Below are 25,254 nucleotides of genomic sequence, written 5' to 3'. Positions count from 1 at the left end.
TGTTGTACATTTATTTTCTACATGTTCCACTGGGATCATTATGGCTTTAATTAGCACAATTTTCTTCTAATATTTGTAGTGGTAATTGAAATCTTATCTTTACCATTGTCGAATGTACTGAAGGCCTATTGGCTCTTGCTTCTCAGCTTCACACAGATTCCTTTTATTGGTGAGCAAAAGTATAATAATGGCTACTTGGGCTCTCTTGCTCCTGGTTGCTTAGCAACATACACTTTAGGACAGGTTAAAGCTGAGAGTGAGATTACCTGGGCATGTCTTCACTGTCAATGATATAATTTTCACTCCAATATTTCTTTTAAAAAATATTTATTTATTTCCTTTTGTTTCCCTTGTTGGTTTTATTGTCGTCATTGGATAGGACAGAGAGAAATGGAGAGTAGGGGAAGACAGAAGGGGAGAGAAAGACACCTGTAGACCTGCTTCACCGCTTGTGAAAGGACTCCCCTGCAGGTGGAGAGCCGGGGGCTCCAACTGGGAACCTTATGCTGGTCCTCGCACTTAGCACTACCTAAGCTTAACCCGCTTTGCTACCACCCGACTCCCCCGAATATTTCTAAATTATTGATAAACCATGTTAAGAGTAATTTCAGTCTTTAAAGTGACTATAGCCTTTCAGTCATATTGTCGCAAATGCATCTGAAAGTTGGTTTGGATGTGAATTTTCATATTCTCTCATTCTCATCTCTTGTCAATCCATCATCCTCATTCTCCAAGCTCCTTTTTTTACTATGTTTATGCTTCTTTCTCAGTCTTATAGTCAGTACTCTAGCAGGACTTTGCCAGAAGTCTGCAGGTAGGAAAACTTTTCTCTTACACTGACAAATAGGAATTAGAAATTTCTACAACTCCGATTTTTTTACTCACTTTTTAGTTCAATTCCAATGATTGAAATGACAAATGAGGGAAACCACAAGGCAGTATTGTTGGGATGTTTTCTAATTGGTGACTAAAGTATGACCATCATGAAATAGGAAGAAAGTCAATTCACCCAAATGATGATGACTAATAAAGTTATATGAGTATGAAATAATAGAAAGGACTTTGCATAGCAGCTCAGGAATCTAGACTCTTGTTTAGACATGACTTCTAACTTGTTCTGCTTGTTTTTCAAAGGTTAAATAGGCAGCTAGACTAAATGATTTTGAAATGAACTTCCAATCAAATACTTTGTGGGCTGTAAAAGAGTATCTAAAGAACTGTCCTTGTTAACCATTATTTAATCACAGATTAATTTAAAATTCAGTAGAATATTATGTACCATATCTCTAGAGAAGACACATTACTGTAGAAATCTGCATACCACTTATAATATGCATACCATTCATGAAGTTCCTGAATCCATGGACATTTGTTGAAAAACTGCTTCCACCTAAGGACCCATGGCTTTAGTAATTTTTGCTTGAGCTTGATAGCTAACATGAAGGTGAACAAAAAATATTATCTGGAAAGATGGTGTCAGAGTTGAGAAAGGTGGATTAGGGCAGAAAGCAGCTCCCAAACTTAAAGAAAATACAAAAATATAATTAACTGTTAACCTCATTCATCTGACCCAAGGCCCATATATATGCTATTTCTGACCTAGTATGCTTATTCTTATATGTTCTACTCCTACTTTTTGATTCCCATTTATTAAACATTTTGTCCTACTTTATATCTTACCACTTTATAGCCACTAAGTTGCAGATACTACTATGATTCCATGCTTAGCTCCCTAGGCGGACAACCTCACCAATGTGTCTGAAGTCTCACCTCTCCAGATCCCTACCCCACTAAGGAAAGACAGAAATGGGTTAGGGGTATGGATTGACCTGCCAATGTCCATGTCCAGTGGAGAAGCAATTACAGAAGCCAGACCTTCCATTTTCTGCACCTCATAATGATCCTGGGTCAATGCTCCCAGAGGGATAAAGAATAGGGAAGCTTCTAGTGGAGGGTATAGGACACAGAACTCTGGTGGTAAAAACTGTGTGGAATTGTATCTGTTATCTTACAATCTTGTTAACCATTATTAAATCACAAATTAAAAATTAAATTAAAAATATTTTGTCCATAGTCCTAGAGGAGTAAATGTTGGAGAACTCCAATTCCATCAGTACCTGGAAAGAGAAGAGGAAAAAAATACATCTGGAAGTAGTAATAGGTGTAGGTAAGTGTGAATTAGAAAGGAAAAGCAGACAAGACCTAGAAAAAATGGGCAAATATATCAATAATAACCCTTATCTGTGACCTTGAGAGGACTGTAGTGGTTTCCAATGGAGGATATGTAGACACAGAGCTCTGGTGATGGGAATGATGTAGAACTGTACTCCTATTATGTCATAATTTTGTAAATCAATATTAAAACACTAATAAAAAAAGAAAAAAAAAGACTGCATCTTTAAGGAGATAAATGTGAACTTATCTGGAGAAGGGGAACATGAAGCAGTGATACATCCCTGGTCTCAATCCGTCTTAAAAATTCTTCCCAGCACTTTACCCAAAAATGAAAATAAGAAACTTCCAGTGAAGGGGATAAGATATAGAACTCTGGTGGTGGGAACTGTATGGAACTGTACCCCTCTTATCCTACGGTCTTGTAGATCATTATCAAATCAATAATAATAATAACAATAATAAAAAGAAAGTAAATGAAGGCCGAGCCTTACAAGTACATAGAATATCCCAGCCTTTCTTCCATTCAGTCTTTTTGCCCACACGTCTCTCTGTATGCATACAGATCGACCCGCCAATGTCCATGTTCAGTGGGGAAGCAATTACAGAAGCCAGACCTTCCATCTTCGGTACCCCATAATGAACCTAGGTCCATACTCCCAGGGCGGATAAAGAATAGGAAAGCTATCAGAGGAGGGGATGGAATATGGACTTATGGGAATTGTTTTTTTCAGTGTTTCCTTTTTATAAATAAAAATTAAAAAAAATGTTTGGAAAAAAGCCTCCAGATTTTGTTTATTTTTGCTTGTTTGTTTTTGGCCACTGCTAGTGTTTCATCACCCCGGGATGATTTTTTTTCATACAGAAATTGAGAAACAGTAAGCTAGAGGGAAAGACACCACAATACTGACGCTTCCTCAAGTTGGGGGCCAGGCTCAAAGTCAGGACAAGTCAGACACCTTTCTGATTGCTTGAAGAGGAAGAAACAGGGAGGATAATAACCCAAACAGACTTAGAATTTGACATGCAAAGCGTGTTTTGAAGCAGTAAGGTCACCTTTTTGAGTCCACATGTAGGAGTTGCATGGGAATGAAACAGAAAAGAAAAGTTCTTGGCAATACTTTGCAGTACCAGAATTCAAGTTAGCATTAAGGTCCATATCCTCAGTAAGATACATGTAAAAATTCTTCATTGTTCAGCAAACATTCTTTTTCTCTTACTTTTAAGGTAAGTAATGGCTCCAAATCAATTAGCTCTCAGTTCAGGGTAAGTATGAGTCATTACTCATAATCCTTCAGAATTTGTTGGCTTTGTGAAGATCTGGTAAGTACAGAGAGGAGTTGAAAACTGTTCTTCTCTTCAATTCAGGTGAGTGGGTAGTGTCATTTCAGTCTTCACACCATATATGAGTTCAAGAAGAACTTATAAAGGAATGGATTGATAATGTAAAGGAGAAATAAACCTATTTCTAGGACATGCACCCCTTTTATTTCAGTGCCCCAGACTCTGAAGTTATGGGGGAAAGAAGAAGTTGCTCTTCAGTACAAAATCACTCAGCAAATAAAAGTTTGAAGATGATCATTCCAGAACTGAAAAGAGTCTCCTGGGTCCCAGGCTTTTAAAACCTGAAAAGGATAGAAAAGAGTAAGAAATAGGGCTGGTCAAGCAGATGCATCATTTTTGATAGCTAATCTGGTGAGCAACAAAGGTGACTAGAAAAAGGTTTCTACAATACAAATTCCAAAAAAATAGGTCCAAGACTACTAACATCTGCAAAGAAATCAGAAGCCTCTAAGATTATCTTCCCCACCAACTTGTGCATGTGCGTGCGTGAATATATATATATATATATATATATACATATATATATGTATATATATATATATTATATTATATATTACAACTTTCTAAGCAACACATCTGGTGTTGGTCACCTACTTTGTTTCTAAGCTTGGGCTATTACAAATTGTGCTACTACGAACATAAGTATACAAAGATCTCTTTAGATTGGTATGTTCGTTTTCTTAGGATATTCCAGGACAGGAATTTCCAGGTTATAGAGTTCATTTGAAAGACTTGTAAGTAGAGGTTCAGAGTAGGAAATGTATTAGTCCAAAATCTGAACTATCACATTCTAATGAACTTGGTTTGAAGCAAATTTATAAAGCTTTATTATAGTTTGATTGGGGAAGGAGAATTAAAAATGAAAGAAGGAGATTTAACGGGGGTAGCATTCAAGTCCTGGTGCATGATGGTGGAGAAAGCTGAGGTGAGAATGTTTTTACAGAAAACTGATAAATTTTACACATGTACCCAAAACTGTGTAACTTTTTAATTTTTTGTATTATCTATATTTATTTATTGGATAGAGATGGACAGAAATTGAAAGTGAAGGGGGGAGATACAGATGGAGAGAGACCAATACATCTTCAGCACTGCTTAACCACTCACAAAGCAGTCCCTTACAGGTGGGGGCTGGGGGCTTGAACCCAGGTCTTTGTGCATTGTAACAAGTGCACTCAACCAGGTGCACCACCACCCAGCCCTACAACTGTATTTATGGTAAATCATTGGGATGCATTGGATCGACCTTCTCGTGGTGCATCCCATGAGTACCCATTCAACTGGGGAAACTGACGCTCCTTCCTAGTCTACTGAATCCACATGGATCCCAGTCACTTTCAAAGCCAGCAACAAGCAGCTCCTGACAGCTTTCAACCTGACGCTGTTGACTGGCTATGGAAGAAGGGCAAACGCTAGAAGAAGAATTAATCCCCCAAATATAAAAAGTAAAAAAAGAAAAAAAATACTCCATATTCTCCAATCTCAAGAATCAAAGCCAGTATGTTTAAGGTTTTGGTAATCATAAGGTAATGAACAGAAGCATGAAGATAATTTCCCAATTTCTGCCTCTACATAGTACTTTAGTCTAAAAATCTTAGATATCACACAAGATTATGTATAAAAGATTATGTGCAAATTACATACCTATTGCCTCAACTCTCATCTCCAGTCAGTCTTCCTTGACAACTGTAGGTAAAGGAGGAAATATATTTAATAAGACTAGAAATAATAACTGATAAATGCAAAAGGAAGGGGATGGGTGATTCTTACAGACCAAAGACAAAGAAGAAATCTTGGCGGGAGAGATTTAATCTAGATATTCAAAGGATCTAGCTCCATATTTGTAATTTGGGCTTCCTCTCAGGCAGGCAGAAGAGCAGTGTTCCAAACACAAAGGAATATTTCAGATGCAAGAGTATTATTGTAAGACTACAGTGATGTTAAAAAAAAAAAGACTACAGTGATGTTAAAGAAAGCTAGTAGAAACTGCAAAAACTAGAGACTATTCTCTGTGGTTATTTACAAAAAGAAGAAAAAGGATGGAGGACGAAGTCATGTGAAACATGAATCTTCTTTGCCTTACTGACCAAACCAGACTTGTCAAGCCTCCTAGCTTGCTTACATCAGTCCTAAATACTAGACTTTAGTGACAGATGGAGAGAAGAGCAAATACTAGAGAACTGAGCCCTATATAGAATGGTCAGAATGTCCCAGAACTATGTCCTGTTGATTTTTTATCTCATCTGTCTTCAGTGTGTGTACACTTTTACTACATGTGTTATATTATTCCCATCCATGGTTCCAATCATTACCATATACTACTAATCCCTTTCATAAAGGGCTGCTGCTCATATATGCATTATAATATATGTGAATGCCACTGTGGTGACATATAGTTACTATACTCAATAGTTCTACCACTAAATCTATTTAGGATCAATGGCAACTACAAGTATAAGTTACAGTCATCCAGTGGACATGTCTATTTGGATGTGCCACAGGGTCTTCATAACATAATATCTAAAATTGATCAAGCAAACTTTTTTTTTTTACCATCAAAGTTATTGCTGTGGCTTGGTGCTTGCACAACCAATCCACCATTTCTGGTGGTCATTTTTACTTTTTTACCTTTATTTGATAAGACAGAGAGAAATTGAGAGTGAAAGTAGAAATGGGGAGAGAAAGAGAGACACCTGTTCTACTGCTTGTGAAGCTTCTCTTTTTTATACCAACTTTATGGTCAAGATGGAACACTGATCATGTCCTGAATGTCTTGCATGAGATGTTCTATCTTCCAAGAAACTTTATGTTTTGTTTATGCTTGATGACTTTCTTCTTTTTTTTTTCTTCAGTTTAAAGTTTGTATAATTTTCCCTCCAGGTGGGAAACTGGGCAAGAGAGGCAAAGACACAATGGATTCTGAGACTGAAGAGACAATGGCAAAATAAAGATGAGTAAGGCAAAGATAAGAAGACAAAGAAACAAAGATAGGAGAATAGACATAAGTATCAACAGAAAATACAAAAAGAAACATAAGCTGACAATGAAAGACAGAGAAATAGTGTGAAAGCCAAATAGAATGACAAAGATAAAGATAAATACAGAGACATAGGATGAGAGACAGAGAAAGAGTTGGGGAAAGAACAGAACTACAAAGAGACTGAAAGTAAAAGAACTGGAGCTACAGAAAAAATGAGAACGTATGACTACAAATAAGATGTATTTACTGAAAAGCGATCTGGTGGATGACATAGGCAAGCACATATTTTGGAGAGATGTGAAATTTTACTCCTGAGACAACAACATTGTAAAAATTTTTTTCTAAGTAAAAATCAATTTTAGAATAATGGTTTGTTTTGTCTTTTATTACCTGTCTCTTACCTTCCTGTTTTGCGGGAAGCTTTTTCAAAGAACCTGGTCCTGGAAGCCACTCTGCAAAACAGAAGTCAACTAAGACCCATGAGTTGTTTTGGAATATGTGTAAGAACCAGTGGTCAATAGACATAATAGGAGAACATGAACTAAATGGTCCATTCGTGCTAGACCCAGTCTTAGCTTGCAAAGAACTTGGATCTTAAAAAAAAAAAATCTAAATATCTGATGTGAAATTGCTCAGAGCCCAGAAAATAAGACTCAAGAAAACTAACATGAGGAGACAATGTGCTGACAGGGGTCCCAGACATTGGTTGAGGAAATATAAGGCAGGGTATCCATGGCCAGAGAAGACTGGCACTTGAAACTAATGGTAGCCTAACTTAGAAATTCCCTCACTATTTCTTTGGCTTGAATCCCTGTCACAGAAAGGCTTTCTGGACTTCATATCAGTTCCTATCCTATAAGATAACTCTGGAGAACCTGAGTTATTGCAGAGATTAGAAAACATCATATTTCTGTTTATAAAAAGAGCCTTAAGGCACAAATACAATGACTGAAATACTCATTAAATTACTATTACAACAAGTGCACAGTGATGGATGGAAACTAGATTTTTTGTGGTCATCATGATGTAGTGCTTACAGATGCAGAGTGAGAATGTTGTACATTTGGAATTTATATAATGTTATAAATCATTGTTGGTTCAATAAAAAAGTATTTAAACCAACAATAAAAATAATGATAAAATAATAAAAGTTTCCAGAGAAATAAAGATTGAAAGAGAAAGTAAATATTTCAACCTGCAAATATCAGAGAAGCTGTGAAAAATTGAGGTACTAAGATCCAAACTTTTCTGCTTTGGGAAAACCTCTTAGTCTTGAGTGTTGTGTAAAACATTCCAAATAGGATTGATCTGCAACATTCCCCTAGACTATTAAGTCAATGGTACCCAGTAGTGTATTGTAAATTTTTCACCACCATGATGGTAATACTGAAAGCATTTCTGATGATCTAAGATGAGCCTTATGTCGGGGTTGAGTAATAACTCCACTTACACAGATGATGTGATATCTTCTGTATTGCCCATTCCAATATCTGACTTTGGTTGTGATTTCTGGGTAGTAGCCCTGCAAGGAGGGTCAGGAGGTCTCACTGGGGGACGTATGATGGTTGGCTTTTCTCCTGGAGGCCTCACTTTGCTGAAACTGTCAGAGTCTCCTGGAAGAGAAAACAATATGAAAAAATTGGCTGGTTAGCGAAATGGAACACTATCCATTAGCAAAGGCACCCATTATAAAGTTATTTTGGTCTACTCCTTTCCCATGGTCCCTATCTGTTTCTTGATTACTTAGAGCTTTAGATTTTTTTCTGGTAACTCTTCCAGAAAGTCTAGATTTATATAGTATTTGGGAAATCATTGTGTGTGTGTGTGTGTGTGTGTGTGTGTGTGTGTGTGTCTGCTATGTCACATTTATTTGCTATGTGTATTTCCTCATTACTTAATAAAGATCAATAATACACTACCTTAATTACTGTAAGGGAATTTAGTGAGTTCCTAATATGTCTAGAGGTTCTTGGAACATACTAGGCATTTATTCAATTATTTATTATTAATTTCAATTTGATAATTCATCATCACCAAAACTCAGGTCTTTTTCATTTATGCCTTAACTATTATAGCAGTCTATTAATTCACCTTTCTACCCCATACTTCTGTTTCCCTTTTTGTTTATCCCATGACTTATTGTAGTTCTTCTGTTTATCTGCTTTTTACCACAGTTTGAGAACAGGAGACCCACACACCTCAGGATCACCTACAGATACCCTCAATCTCTCTCACCTATGTCAGGATGACACCCTTCAGAGTAACAGATCCAATCACGCCTGAGACATGTCTTATGTTTGTTTACACTAGGAGTCCTGGAACCAACAGACCTCTCATCACCTTCATACCTGAATGACAAACTAAGGCTCTAAGGGCTACTGCTAAGAACCATTGTATTCTGGTGGAGCCAATATGGCGGCTTAGAGACAATACCTGGTGTGAACTCTGGAAGGAAGCTGCTTTCAACCTGGGAATCTCAGGTGAGGGTAAGATTTTTGGGTCAGAGGTGGATGGAGAGAACGAGGGGTGGCCAGGGTGATACCAAAGAAAAGTCCTACAACCCACTCATGGGCTTGGCTAGTTCTGCAATCACCACCACCCCCCCAACAATAACAACAACAATAGCACCTCATGCTGGATGGCCAGCTGCTGCTGTCTGGCTTCCTGTGGAGCTAATCTTTCTTTTTTTTTTTTTTTTCAAGATTCCTGGCTCAGCAGGGTATCATCCAAGGGAAGGGGATATCTCCCTGACCAAAGACTATTTTTTCTTTCTTTTTGAAGGGGGCTGGAGCTCTATCTGAGTGACACAATTCCTGACCAATCAGGGTTTTAGTCTTGCCTGGGAAAGACTGGTAAATCTCCCTTGATTTACTTCTGGAGTTTCTTTGATATTTGCTTCTTGCAATTGTTTGTTTTTGACTGGTTTAGAAAGGGGACAAGGCTGTGTGCAGCCAATCTGGAGTCATCTAAGCTGCAGACTGACTGTTAGGTTTCTTATTCTATTTTATTTTACTATTATTATTATATGCATGTGTCTCTTCTCTCTCCAGGTTGACCAAAATTAATTGTTGTTGCTTTTTCCATTGATAGGTGATTGGGTGTACTATCCATTGTGGGAATAAATTGATTTTCTCCCTTTTTCTCTCCTCTTAGCTTATCCAAAAAAATCTCTTTCCTTTCACTGTTTTTTTTTCTTCTTTTTTTGTTTTTCCTCCTGTATTCAGTGGCACTCATTTGTGAATTATCTTCTGGAAGAAGTCTGGCTCAGAGTGGACTCTTTCTCTGCATCTATCTTTCTCTTTTTTCTCCTTTCCTTTCTCTTCTTATTATTTCTAGAATTTATAGTGGACAGTTGATTTGTGTAATTGTCTACTCTTGCTTTGTCTTTTTTTCTTTTTCTTTTTGCTTTGTTTGCTTGTGTTCTTGGACTGTAGGTGTTGCTTGGCTAACTGGCTTTGGTTAAACTGCACCAATATTTGATTCAGTGGCTATTGTTGTACTTTCTGAGGTTTGTGACCTCATTTGTGAAAAGAACCATCATATTTTTTTCCTGAATTTTATGGAAGTTCAGGTATGCATCCCTGGCCTTCAAGTGTCTGTGGCCAAAACTTTCAGCCACAACCATCTTCTATAACCTAATGTGATCTGTGCCTGCAGTGGGAACCTCCATGAATGTTGAATATGCATAATGGCTACTGATCTATATAGAGAGTATAAGATACTCTAATATGATCTGATATAGAGAGGGTATAAAGATTCAAGAAGCTCAGAGTCCCAAATAAACTTGACCCAAATCTACATACACCAAGCCATATAAAAATTAAATGGTCATGCACTAAAGATAAAGAAAGGATCCTAAAGGGAGCAAGAGGAAAAGTGAAGAGTTAGGTACAGAGGAAATCAGATAAGATTATCAGCAGTGTTCTCAAAAGAAACTATAAAATTCAGAAGAGAAAGAAATGATACATATTAAATGCTCGATGAGAAAGGTTTTTAGTCAAGAATACTATACCCTGTCAGACTGTCACTTAGACTACATGGAGAAATAAAAACCTCTCAGACCAGAAAAATTTGATGGAATCAATTATCACCAAATCTCTACAGAAAAATTCTACACTAACTTCTAGAAACAATAAAAATAAAAGGCCACACATAAGCACACCCAAGACAAATTTAAAATAGTAACAGTGAAATATCTTAAATTTATAAAATCGCTCAGTGTTACTGACCTGAATTCAACTATAAAAAGGCATAGCTTAAGAGAATGGATCAAGAAACAAGTGTGACTACTGGAGACAGCATATGGGTGGGTTCTGCTGTCTGCAGTAGTCACACCTAACTCTATAGAACAAAAAGGCTCAAGATGAAAAGAAAAAAAACTCATAAAAATCATTGACCACATAAAAAGGAAGGGACAGCTATATTCATATCTGACACAAGACACAAATTAACAGGGATGCAGAGGTTACATAGGCTCCTATGCTAAATATGAACAGATATGAGCCTCAGGTCACATTGATGGGGTTTACAATTAATGGTACTTATATACTTTACCAATATTTGACAGCTACTCTCTGCCCTGATCCAGCTCTCTAGTCCTATTCCCAACTCTGACACCATTTTCCCAGACAATACTTTTAGCCCACCTGCATGTTAACTATCAGCTCAAGCAAAACTACTAAAGTCATGCGCCCCTTAGAATATACACAAAATGGACTTCCTAGTTTCTTCCCACACAAAGAGCCTTAGTTCCACCTGCTCTATTCTTACTTTTAGGTTCCTGACTATTAAACAATTTGTTCTGCTTTTATATCTTAATGTTTTTCAGCCACCAAATTAGAGATGCTACCATGATACCAACCTGACTTCCCTGGGCAGATGACTCACTAATGTGTCTTGGAACCTCATCTCCCCATACCCCTATCCCACCACAGAAAAATAGAAATAGGCTGGGGGTATGGATCAACCTGCAAACAACCATGCTCAGCAGAGAAGCAATTACAGAAGCCAGACCTATCACCTTCTAAATCCCATGAAGAATTTGATACATATTCCCTGAGGGATAAAGAAGAGGGAACCTTCCAGTGGAGGGGATGGGATAATGGAATTCTGGTGGTAGGAATTAAATGGAATTGTACCCCTCATATCTTACAATGTTTTTAATCATTATGAAATCGCTAGTAAAAATATATAAAATAAAGGAATAATAGACGGGAATGGACATTATATAATTCTCTGGGGATCAATCAGTCAAGAGGACATGATAATAATTAACATCTGTGCATGCAATGAGGGGGCATCAAATATATCTAGTATCTACTGAGAAAGCTGAAAAAATACATTAGTAATAAATAGTAGGAGATTTTAACACCACACTCACTCAAATAGATAAACTATGTATAATTTTTTTAAGTGTGAGAATTATATGAAGAGATGAGTAAGTTAGACATAGTGGACATCTTCAAACCAAGAAAGTGGAATACATATTCATCTTGAGTCCACATGGAACATTCTCAAGGAGAGACCACATTTTGGCCACAAAGACAGCATTAATTACTGTAAGAGTACAGAAATCATTCCAAACATCTTGCCAGAGCATATTATAATTAAACTAATATTTGACAATGAAGAGAAAGTCATTAAATATTGACGTTGTCTACTGATCTGAAGGGTGGTAGACAAAGCATTGGACAACAAATCTAAAATGGACTGACGACTACAAGGTATTCATGTCACTGACCAGCATAAGAAGTTAATCAGCCCATCTTGGATAGAGCTTGAAGAAATAATGGTAATTGAAATAAGACAGAAACAGAAGGATGAATATGGAATAATCTCACTCTTAGGCAGAAGTTGAAAAATAAGATCAAAAGAGAAAACACAAGTAGAACCTGAACTGGAGTTGGTGTACTGAACCAAAGTAAAAGACTCTGGGTGGGAGGGGGAGAAGAGTACAGGTCCAAAAATGATAACAGAGGACCTAGTGGGGATTGTATTGTTATATGGAAAACTGCAAAATGTTATGCATGTACAAACTATTGTATTTACTGTCAAATGTAAAACATAATCACCCAATAAAGAAATTTAAAAGGCCTTCTGTTCCTTCTGCCAGCCATGACATCATCTCCCCAGACAATAATTAGGATCCACCTGCATATCAGATTTCAGACTCAGAAAAAAAAAAAACACAAAATACTAGTATAGCCACAGGCCCTTTGGAATATAACTAAACTATGCCTACTAGCTATCTACAAAACAGAGACCCCCCCCCCCCAACTCTTCATCTGAACTATTCCAGCCTTTAGGTCTATGATTGTTTAACAATTTGTTTGGCTTTGTATGTCAACTCTCTTTTCAACTACCAGGTTCCAGGTGCTAGCATGATGCCAACCAGACTTCCTTACCAATGTGTCCTGGAGCTCTGCCTCCCCAGAGCCCTTCCCCACTAGGGAAAGAGAAAGACCGGCTGGGAGTATGGATCAACCTGCCAAAGCCCATGTTCAGTGGGGAAGCAATTACAGAACCTTCAACCTTCTGCATCCCACAATGACCTTGGGTCCATACTCCCAGAGGGTTAAAGAATAGGAAAGCTATAAGGGAGGGGATGGGATACAGAGTTCTGGTGGTGGGAATTGTGTGAAGTTGTACCCCTCTTATCCTATGGTTTAGTCAATGTTTCCTTTTTATAAATAAAAAATAATAAATAATAAAAGAAATTTAAAAAAAGAAGTTAACAGGTATCAGAGCTCAGGATCAGAGATTTGTAACAGTTGCTTAACTGATGTTTGCTTTGATACTTGGAATTATTTTGATATCATTAGAGTGGGATCCAAAGTCAGGAGGACTGTAGATAGTAAGAGGGAAGAAGGTAGCAAGGGAGAAGGTTCAGAGCCCATCAGAAATTTAGCTGATTTCTTAGCAAATTCACCAAAGTTAAAGCTCTGATTTATGTAGTAGCTATCTACAAATAATTGTGATTTCATTTATCTACTTCCCTAAAGAAGCGTATCTCAGGGAGATAGAAAAAGGGAGATGGGATTGGAGACCTACTAATTTGACTACTTATAACATATGCTATATCTGAACAACTGACGTATTGTTACCTGAACTGTTAGACTAATATGATTATTCAAGTTTTTCTCTAGAAAGTTTGGAACCAAATTTGTGACATTGCTCCAACCAGTATGTAAAGCTTCATGGTCAACATTTAGCTTACCAATACTCTTTTCATCTCTCTATTTGCTTACCATTTCACCTCTCAACCTCATTTTTTTAGCTTATATTCAAGAATCGAAGAGAATTAGTCACAAGGGAATGAGCAATTTTTGTGTTTTACTCTCATTTCATTAGCATTTAGATAGGGGCCAAACTCTCATTAAACACTGAAAAAGTTATTCTTAATTTTAAATTTCTCATATATTTTTTTGTTTCTTTTTTTCTTCTTTTTAATATTTATTTTATTTATTTATTCCCTTTTGTTGCCCTTGTTGTTTTTTATTGTTGTAGTTATTACTGTTGTTGTCGTTGTTGGATAGGACAGAGAGAAATGGAGAGAGGAGGGGAAGACAGAGAGGAGGAGAGAAAGATAGACACCTGCAGACCTGCTTCACCGCCTGTGAAGCGACTCCCCTGCAGGTGGGGAGCCGGGGTTCGAACCAGGATCCTTATGCCGGTCCTTGTGCTTTGCGCCACCTGCGCTTAACCCGCTGCGCTACAGCCTGACTCCCTTTCTCATATTTTTTATATTATGAAACACGTTGAATATTTTTGGAATAAAACACAGCGTGCTTTCTAGGTCCACTAATTAGAAAGTAAAATGGCCAAAATTTGAATCTAATCTTTGTGGAACCAAATGCATACTATCTTCTAGAATACTAATCTCCCAAGTCTTCTTTAGATCATTCCTAACACCCTAATATGAGTCTTCACATGTAGTGGTCAATTAAATTACAAATCTTAAATTTCACAATATTTCTAGAAGTTCTGAGTTTTTCAGAAGCTGTAACCCTTTGTCTCTATAACCACTGAACTGTAAAGGGTGAGTGAAGAATAGATCAGAAGCTTCTTATAGGAAGGCAATATGATAGTTCTGCCTCATTAGGAAGAACCCAGGTATTAGTATTTGCCCAAACTTGACAAGCTCTACCATTATAGTCATAAACCTTTGGTAAGTCATTTAGAAAACCAAAACTCCTAAGTTTCAGTTTCTAGTATTTAAAAAAAGTGATAATACACTCTTCACAGCAATATGGTGAGGATTCAAATTAGTATGTCAGCACATGTCAGTGTCAGGCACAAAGGAGACACTATGAATGGCAATATTAATAATAATAACATTAGTTAAGTACTATCACTATTAATTTATTTAACAAATAATGAGTACCAGTTAGGAATTTTTCTAAGTATTTTGCATACAAAAGTAAGTAACATGGTTCCCAAATCCTTGCCCACAAGGAGTTTACATTCTAGCAAGTATTATGAATAACTTTTATTTTTCCCCACCATTACAATATTAGTGGTGATAAACTGAAACTGTTATCTACATAAATATCTCCAACTAACAAAGCTCTCAAAGTGAAGATTAAGTCGACTCTACTCTGGGTGTCACTGTATTCTCAAACACTTACCTTCTTTGTAGTGAACCAAGGGGCGAGGAGCTAGTCTTTTTATGTGGAAAGAGGGAGCCTTCACAAGCCCAGGTCCATTGGTAGCCTTTGGCAATGCCTTGATTCCAAAATCTTGCAGCTTAGACAATTTCCCCACATCGACCTCAGGCAAAGACTCCAACTTGCCATCTGAACCAGGTCGAGTTGGGGACTTCCTCTCAGTATTAGCTTCTCCACTCCTCTGAACAGACAGCTTAGAGTATTGTGGTGGCTTGGACATATCTATATTGCTGGCGATAGCACCATTGGGTGTTTGATGTTGGATTACATCTAGGAAAAAGTTTAAACTAAGATAAGTTATTGATAATTCTTAATCAACTTTTCATTCTTACACATGAAAATTTCACACATTTTCAAAGACAGTATATTGTGAAATAAATCAATGAAGCCCTATAAGATAATTTACTCCATGCCACAATTAATTTAGTATCTATCAGTTCAGGATCTGAACTTGATTTTTACAACTACAATTCAGTAAAACCATACAAATATTGATTCTTAATTCAAAGGAATGCATGATTTAATAGGACTCAGAATCTCCTATCAATTGTATATTTTACATAAAGATATCAATTAATCCACCATTTTCTCTCTTTATAGTGAGTGATAAGACCCAGAATATCATATATGCATATATGCTCTACTGTTGAGCAACAGTTTTGGTCTCTCACTATTTTCTCAAGAGTATTTTCTTAAGGTATATCACACATCAGTTAATAAGTTTAACATAATTTAACATTATTCACCATCCTCAAAAAGAAAAATCTGGTTAATCAGCTTATCTCCTGTAGTTCCCAATCACATTAACACGTTTCTTAAGTGTTGTAAATTGTATTTTAAGCTTAAAAAATTAATTAAAGCCCAGGATGCTTTTCTTAGAAAAATATACTACAGGAGTAAATGCAATTTTTTTTTGTTGTTGCAAATCAATTAAAAATAGTGGATGGAGCTGGGTGGTTTTACCAAACTCACATGTTAGCATGTGTGATGACACAGATTTAAGCCACTGTTCCCTATACGGAGGAAGGAGGTGTCTTGAGCAATGGAGAAATGCTGCAAGTATCTCTTTTTTCTCTCTCTCTGTCTCTCTAATAGAAAAATATCTCTAGAAATGATGGAGTAATTGTTCAAGCTCCAAGTCCCAGTGAAAAATTTATTAGCTATAATCATAATCACAATAAAATACCCCCCCAAACCCTGAAAATTGCTACTCTTAGGACTAAAACTGTCACATAATGATAGAAAACTGCAGATCATAATGGAGTCGTTAAGAACTAAGAATCTGTTTATTTCAATGAAAAGTCAGTGAGTTGAAGTAAATCAATCCTATATGAATCTTGATTAAAAAATGTAGTAGGCAGAAGATGGCAGCTTTGAGACAACATCTGGCATGAGCTCTGCAAGGAAGCTGCTTTCAACCTGGGATCCTCAAGTAAGGGTAGGATTTTGGGGCCAGTGATGGAGGGGAAGAGCAGGGGATGGTCAGAGTAGCACCAAAAAAGAGTCCTATAATCCATTCTAGGGCTGGCAAAGGCCAAAAAAGACAGAGGAAACAGGGATTCTGCCCAGGGTTTTGGTTTGGCTATTTCTTTCTGCACTCTCGCCCACCCCCCACCCGCCCCAAGACCAACTCCCACACCTGCCACTCCTGGCAGGATTCTTGTGGAGATAATTTCTTTATCAAGATTCCTGGCTCAGCAGGAGTGTCTTCTAAAGGTAGGTGGATATCTCCCCAAGCAAAGCTTTTTTTTTTTCTTTTAGCAGGGGGTTGGATCTCTCTTTAAGTGACACAATTCCTGTCCAGTCAGGGCCTCAGCCTTGTCTGTGTTAGATTACCTGTCTTCCTTCATCTACATCCTGAGTTTTTTGATAGTTGCTTTTGCAATAGCTTCTTTTTGATTGATTTAGGAAGGGGACAAGGCTGTGTGCAGCCAATCAGGAGTGGTGTAATTTGCAGACTGACTGTTAGTGTTTTTTATACTATTTTACTTTATTATTATTATTGTTTGTGCTTGTGTCTTTTCCCTCCTCTCCAAGTTAACCTAAATTAACTGTGTTAATTTTTCAATTGACAAGTGACTGTGTGTGCTATCCATGATGGGGGTAAATTATTTTTTTCTTGCTCTCTTTTCTCACTTTACTTTTTCTTTCCTCCTACCTGATAAAAAGTATATATCTTTCCTTTCACTCTTTTTTTCTCCTTTTTCTCTCTATATTCATTGGCACTGGTTTGGGAATTATCTGTGAAAGAAGTCTGACTCGGAGTGGGCCCTCTCTCTTTCGATTTTTCTTTCCTTTCTCTTCCCACTATATCTGGAATTTATAGTTGACTCGATTTGAGATATTGTCTACTCTTGCTCTGCCTTTTTTCTTTTCTTTCCTTTTTTGTTTTGTTTGTTTTTATTTTTGGAGTAGAGGTGTTGCTTGGCTAACTGGTTTTCAACAACAGCATCAATCTTTGCTTCAGTTGCGATTGTAATTTCTGAGGTTGTGACTTCATTTGTGAAAAGACTTTAGTATGGCTTGTACACACAAAACACAAAAACTGAAGATCGACAGCACAGAAAAATACAAACCACATCAATAAAAAAAAATGGTCAAATCAAGAGCAAATAAAACTGCTACCATAATGAATCAGGACAGGAGCCCAGAACAAACTCCAAACAAGTCAGAAGCAATTATAAAGTTTCCAAACAATAATTGACTTATTAATCACAGAAATGAGGACAGCTATTGAGGAAAAGTCTATCAGAAATAGGGAAACAACAGATAAGGCTCTCAAGGGAAATACTAGCTACTTCAAAGTAATTAGAAAACTGAAAGCCAAAATAGCTGAGCCAAGGGGCCAGCTAACAGAACAAGCTAGTACTGTAACAGGGCAAGGTAATAAACAGGAAAAAAGAATTAGCCAGAGAGAGGATGAGCCAGAGAAAACTAAGAAAGAGATAAAAGAACTAAAAAAAAAAAAAGAGATTGATACTAGCTACCTTGAGGTAATTAGAGAACTGAAATAGCTGAGCTAAAAGGCCAATTGGCAGAATAAGCTAATACTATAACTGAACTGAAGAAAGAAGCTGAGGGAAGGGAAAACAGATTAACAGAAACAGAAAACAGAATTATCCAGGCAGAGAAAACTAAGCCAGCTATAGAAAGCTAAGAAGGAGGTAAAAGAGCTCAAAAAGAAACTGAGAGACACTGTGAAGACAACAGAACCATATGGGATTATCTCAAAAGAAGTAACTCTCATATAGTTGGTCTACTAGAGAAAGAAAGAGAGGAAGGAAGGGGAAGTAAACATCCTAGAGGAAATAAAAGAAGAAAACTTCCCAGCCTTAAATAACAGAAAGGATATTAAGATTCAAGAGGCCCAGAAAGTCCCAAAAGGAATCAACCCAGAGCTGAATACACCAAGACACATCATAATTACAATGAAAAGAAGTAAGGATAAAGAAAAGGATCCTAAAGGCTACAAGAAAAAAAAAGTTGCATATGGGGGAAAATCCATAAGATTATCAACAGACTTCTCCACTCAAACTCTAAAAGCCAGAAGAGAATGTCAAGATATCTATCGAGCCTTCAGTGAAAAATGGTTTCAACCAAGGCTAGGACTTTCATTCAGACTAGATGGAGGGATAAAAACCAGACCAAAAAAAAAAAAAAAAGTTAAAGGAGGTCACAATGCTTCCCTGAAAGAGGTTCTAAAAGACTTCCTATAAATGAACATGTCCAAAATACTTGCCATATGTGAGAGAAAATAAAAAAAATCATTGAATTATGTTACTGAAATACCTTACATCTATAATATCAACAAATGTCCAACATATCCATCCAAAAAGATCTGTGTATACATATGTTCTTGGCAGCACAATTTGTAATAGCCAAAACCTGGAAGCAACCCAGGTGTCCAATAACAGATGAGTGGCTGAGCAAGTTGTAGAATGGAAAACTACTCAGCTGTAAAAAGTGGTGACTTCACTGTTTTCAGCCGATCTTGGATGGACCTTGAAAAAATCATGTTGAGTGAAATAAGTCAGAAACAGAAGGATGAATACGGGATGATCTCACTCTCAGGCAGAAGTTGAAAAACAAGATCAGAAAAGAAAACAGAAGTAGAACATGAAATGGAATTGGCGTATCGCACCAAAGTAAAAGACTCTGGGGTGGGGAGAATACAGGTCCAAGAAGGATTCAGAGGACCTAGTGGGGGTTGTATTGTTATATGGTAAACTGGGGAATGTTATGCATGTACAAACTATTGCACTTACTGTTGAATGTAAATCATTAATTCCCCAATAATAAAAAAAGAAAAAAAAAGACTTCCTATAAATGAACATGTCCAAAATACTTGCCATATGTCAGAGCAAATAAAAAAAAATCATTGAATTATGTTACTGCAATACCTTACATCTATAATATCAACAAATGTCAATGGCTTAAATTCACCCATTAAATGACAAGAGTAGGATGGTTCAGAAGAGACAACCCAGTCCTATGCTGTTTGCAAGAATCCCACCTGACCCAACAAGAAAAACAAAAACTTAAAGTGAAGGGATGGAAAATTATCATACAGGGTAATGAACCACGAAAAAGGCAGGAAAAGCCATTCTCATCTCTGACACAATAGACTTTAAATTATATACAGTAATAAAAGACAGGCAAGACCTGAGGAAGATGGGTCCTGATATTGGGGCAGCTTGGAATGTTCCTACTTATGACCAGAGAATGTTAGTTCAGGTCTACAGGGATGCAAAAGTCACATAGGCTCCTAAGCTGAATATGGGCTCCAGATCACATCAAATTGATGGGGGTTACAATCAATAATATTTATATACCTTTCCCATGTTTGGGAGCTACTGATGCAGCTTTCTGGCCCTTCTGCCAGCCATGACATCATCTCCCCAGACAATAATTAGGATCCACCTGCAGGCTCAGGCAAAACAAACAAAAAAGAAAAAAATACTAGTATAGCCACAGGGCCTTTGGAAAATAACTAAAATATGCATAGTAGCTATCAACAAAACAGAGACTCCCCCCCTAACTCTTCATCTGCACTATTCCAGCCTTTAGGTCCATTATTGGTCAACAATTAGTTTGGCTAACTTGTTTATGTTAACTCTCTTTTCAACCACCGGATTCCAGATGCTAGCATGATGCTGACCAGGCTTCCCTGGACAGACAACCCCACCAATGTGTCCTGGAGCTCCACTTCCCCAGAGTCCTTCTTCAGTAGGAAAAGAGAGGGACATGCTGGGAGTATGGATCGACCAGTCAATGCTCAAGTTCAGTGGGGAGGCAATTTCAGAGGCCTGACCTTCCACCTTCTGCATCCCATAGTGACCTTGGGTCCATGCTCCCAGAGGGTTTGGGAATAGGAAGGCTACTGGGGGAGGGTATGGGATGCAGAGTTCTGGTGGTGGGAACTGAGTGTAGTTGTGCCCCTCTTGTCCTATGGTTTAGTCAGTGTTTCCTTTTTATAAATAAAAAATAAAAAATCTGCAAAAAATAAATAAAAACAAACATCAACAAAAAAGATAGGAAAGTCCATTACATAATGATCAGAGGATCAATCAACCAAGAAGATTTAACAATTATTAACATCAATACACCGAATGAAGGCCCATCCAAATACATCAAACACCTACTGAAAGATCTACAAAAATACATCAGTGGTAACACATTATAGTAGTAGACTTCAACATCCCACTCTCACTGTTAGACAGATTAAGTAAGCAAAGAATCAACAAAAAAACAAGAGATTTAATCAATGAGATGTATATATTAGACTTCCTGAACATTTTCAGAGTATTTCACCCCAAGAAACTAGAATACACATTCTTTTCAAATCCACACAGTACATTCTCAAGGATAGACCACATGTCAGGCCACAAAAACAGTATCAATAAATTCAAGAGCACTGAAACCATCCCAAGCATCTTCTCTGACCATTTACTCCTAAAGCTAATACTCAACAACAACAAGAAAATTTGGAAACAAAAAAACATACTGCTTAATGACCGCTGGGTAAAAAAGGAACTTAAACAAGAAATTCAAATGTTCATAGAAACAAATGAAAATGAAGACACAAGCTATCAAAATATTAGGATACAGCTAAAGCCGTACTGAGAGGGAAATGCATAGCCAAAGAAGCACATATTAGAGAATAAAAAAAGCTCACAAAAACGACCTTACTGTATACTTTAAGGACTTAGAATAAGAGGAATAAAGGAACCCTAAAACAAACAAGAGTGAAATGACTAAAAGTAGAGCGAAAATAAATGACACAGAAAATAAGAGAACCATACAAAAGATCAATGAAGCCAAATATTGGTTCTTTGAAAAAAATATTAAAAAATTGCCAAATCCTTAACCAGACCCAGAAAAAAAAGGGAAAAAATAAGCAGAAGACTCAAGTAAATAGAATTCTAAATGATAGAAGAAATATCACAATAGACACCACAGAAATAAAAAAAAAATCATGTTAAGTTTCTTTGAACAACTATATGCCACAAAGTTAGAGAATCTTGAAGAAACAGAAGGATCCTAGAAATATATACCCTTCCAAAACTAAACCAGGAAGAACTACAAAATCTAAATGGACCAATAACAGACAAAGAAATTGAAACAGTTCTTAAGAACTGGTCATCTCCTTTAGGAAAAACATAATAGACCCCTTTGTGGGGCCCTATTGAACCTTGCCCTCAATATGGATGAACAATGGTAGGGAATGTTGTCCAATGGTAGGGATTATGAACAATGGTAGGGATTATGTTGTCCAATGACCATTTTCCAAAGGGCCATTGGACAACATAATCTACCTACTACCAGAGGAAGATGCATCCTGAAATTATTGCAGCATGGAATGATCCTACTCATTACCACAGAATGTGAGCTCAGACATACAGGGATGCAGAGGTTACATAGGTTCCTGTGCTGAATATGGGCCACAGATCAAATCGATGGTGTTTACAGTCAACAACAGTTTATACTTTCTCCATATTTGGGAGCTACTCTCTTCCCTGATGCAACTTTCTAGTCCTTTACCGTACTATGACACTACCTCCCCATACAGTAACCTGGGTCTACCTATATATTAGATGTCAGGTTCAGGCAAAAACTAGTAAAGTCATGGGCCATTTGGAATCTACCTAAAGTAGACCTACCAATTTTTTCCAAAATGGAGACCCCAAATATTCATATATAATATTCTTGTCCTTAGGTTCATAATTAATCAACAATTTGTTATGCTTTATATCTTTACTCTTTTTTCAGCCACCAGGTTCCACATGCTATCATGATGCCAACTAGACTTCCCAGGGCAGACAACCCCACCATGTGTCTAGGAGCCCACCTACCCAGATCCCTGCCCCATTAGGGAAAGAGAGAGACAGGATGAGAGCATGGATCGACATGCCAATGTCCATGTTCAGCGGAGAAACAATTACAGAAGCCACACCTTCCACCTTCTGCACCCCACAAAATCCTGGATCCATACTCCCAGATGGATAAACAATAGGGATGCTATCAAAGGATAGGATTAGATATGGATCTCTGGGGGTGGGCACCATATGGAAATGAACTCTTATCCTATAGTCTTGTCAATATTTCCACTTTATAAATAAAAATTTTTTAAAAAGTAATTTGTAATTAGATAAGTAGAGCTCAACTATTTAACACAGAACTTGTATGTGTGAGGTCCTGCTTATGATTCCTTATCTCTCTGTAGCTCTTATATCTCTGGTTCTGTGTAATAAAATACATGAATGCATATTCAAAAAATGTAGTAACAGAGCAAACTATATACTGACTAGATAGAGATCTTAAAGAATCACTGTTTATTTTCAGCTATGTTATGGTACTGTTACTATTTTATTCATTGATGAATATTTTATATTTTATATTCATTGCTGAATATTTTATACATTACACTATACCCAGGCCAAAGTTTAAATTTCAATCCAGACATAACCCATTCTCTACAGAGTAGAAGTCATCCATTAGAACATCTGCCTTTGCTGAAACCTATCAAGTGAAGGTCCATATTATGGAGGACCAAAGCATGATAAATAGATAGAGGAGGTTATTCATATCTATGAGTCATGACAAAAACACATAGAAGGCATCCAACACAAAATATTTACATAAGCTTCCTAAAGATTTCAAGGTAATAATCATTATTCTATTACCAAAATGAAGAGATACTGAAGGGAAGCTACAGGGACAGAGAACATCTAAGGCAAATACATAGAAAAATTAAAGAAGAAGGAATATAATTAAAGAGGATGGCAGGAAGGGGATTAAGAGCAAATTGAAAGAAGCTGTAGTCTAAATTAGTGAGACTAAGAATAGTGAAAAAATAAAAAAATAATAAAAGAGGATCTCTAATAAGCCCAGTCAATTATAGCTGACCTCTCACCAAGAGTCAATTTGCACTTCTTATCTAAAATTTTGTCAGAAAAGGACTCTCCAAGATAATCGCCACAGCTCCACTACCCCAACTGCAACCCATCATAATAGAGGAAAATTCATTCTAAATAGAGCCTACTTATGCTGAAACCCTATCAAAGACAGCCCCAATACAGACCTCAAAACCCCCCACAAAACAAACAACAAAAACAAATAACAATGAGGAAACAGAATAGAATACCTTAACTACCGTCACCAATAGGTTGTCATAAATCCTGAAAAAGTCCCAAATACACAAGAGATAGGCAACCCCCCCAAGAATACTTCATTAATTCAATACTCAATAATCTCAGAGAAATAAAGAAAGGAATAGTAGAAACCCTCAACATCAGAGAAACAACAGGTGAATCCACTAGCCAAACTGAAGAAAAAAGATACAAAGACTAGAAAACATGATAAATAAGTTTGAGGTTGAAGCAGAGAATACCAAGAAAAATAAAGAAAAAAGGATAAATGACAATGAAACAACACTAAAGAACAATTTTAAAAATAGCAAGATCACATCATAGTTAACTCAAAAAGAGAAATGGTAAGAACATATATTAACAAAGCAGAAGGTATACAAATCCAAGAAACACATTCAATCCAAATACATATGGAGAGAGAGACATATATTAGTTAAATGAAAATTAATTCCTCCTCTGTTTCTCTGTGTGTAATCCTTTTATTGGCTGTGGCTGGCCTTTTATTTTCAACTGTTCCAGTCATAAATTTGTCTCTTAAATATGAATACACAGGATCCTACCTCTCCTCTTAAAGGCAGTGGTCACCATTATAAATAAAGCTCCATATACTTCTGAGACACAGCACAAGGTGGTTGGGTTAAGGAGTCCTGGAACCAATAGATGAGAGGCCACCTCACACCATACATGAACAGCAACAAAACATAAGACTCCAAGGGGAGGCGGAGCCAAGATGATGACTTTGGAGCAGCAGCTGCCCTCAGCTCCAACAAGCAGCAGCTTGCGACCTGGGATTCTCTGGATAGGGTAGGATGCTGGGCTGTCTGTGGTAGGGCGAACATGGCTGGTCAGGGTGTCACCAAAATACAGTCCCATAACTCATTCTTGAGCTGACAGAGACCAGGGGAACAAAGAAAGGAAATCTTTTGATTATTTCTGAGCTCACCCCTCCCCCCAACGCCAGAACCAGCCCCCAGGGGCAGGACAGCCACCTATAGCAGGCTTCCTGCTGAGCTATTTTCTTTACCAAGCTTCCTGTCTCACCAGGAGTGTCACTCCAAGCCTTTTACTTTTTGTTTAACTTCTCTTTTTTGTTTTTTAAGTGGCTGGAGTTCTATTTGAGTGACAAAATACCTGACCAATCATACCATCATCCCTTCCTGGGAAAGACTACCTGGACTTTTTTTTTTTTTTTTTTTTGATATTTCTTACAATTAGCTGTCTTTGCTCAGGCTACCTGCAGCCAGTCCAGAGCGGTCCAAGCTGAAGACTGTTACGGTTTTTTTATTCTGCTTTATTTCATTATTACTATTATTATATATGTGTGTTCCTTTCCCCTCCTCCTTCAGGTTGACCAAAATTAACTGTTGTTTTTTTCTATTGCTAGGTGACTGGGTGTCCTATCCATTGTGAGAAGAACTTGATTCTTTCTACCTCTTCCATCCAC

The 25,254-nt window shown here is 37.2% G+C and overlaps 1 protein-coding gene across 2 annotated transcripts in view; it reads right to left on the bottom strand.

The window, feature by feature from the left end:
• Positions 1 to 3,184: 3,184 nt before the first annotated feature.
• The window catches only part of OPHN1 (oligophrenin 1), a 385,226-nt gene continuing 363,156 nt past the window's right edge, over positions 3,185 to 25,254 (bottom strand). Inside the window, exons 21-25 of one of the 2 annotated variants that reach the window (XM_060183179.1) lie at positions 15,124 to 15,432; positions 7,947 to 8,109; positions 6,887 to 6,948; positions 5,161 to 5,202; positions 3,185 to 3,797 (exon numbers count right to left, since the gene is read on the bottom strand). In XM_060183179.1, coding sequence (XP_060039162.1) covers positions 6,894 to 6,948; positions 7,947 to 8,109; positions 15,124 to 15,432 — 527 coding nt within the window. In that variant the 3' untranslated portion in view covers positions 3,185 to 3,797; positions 5,161 to 5,202; positions 6,887 to 6,893. The remainder of the gene's footprint in view (positions 3,798 to 5,160; positions 5,203 to 6,886; positions 6,949 to 7,946; positions 8,110 to 15,123; positions 15,433 to 25,254) is intronic. The other variant, XM_060183178.1, reaches the window with a different exon arrangement.

This window comes from Erinaceus europaeus, chromosome X (assembly GCF_950295315.1).
Source record: "Erinaceus europaeus chromosome X, mEriEur2.1, whole genome shotgun sequence".
Classification (NCBI taxonomy): Eukaryota; Metazoa; Chordata; class Mammalia; order Eulipotyphla; family Erinaceidae; genus Erinaceus; species Erinaceus europaeus.
Note: the sequence above shows the minus strand (reverse complement) of the source record. Positions and strands in the feature narration are given on the sequence as shown.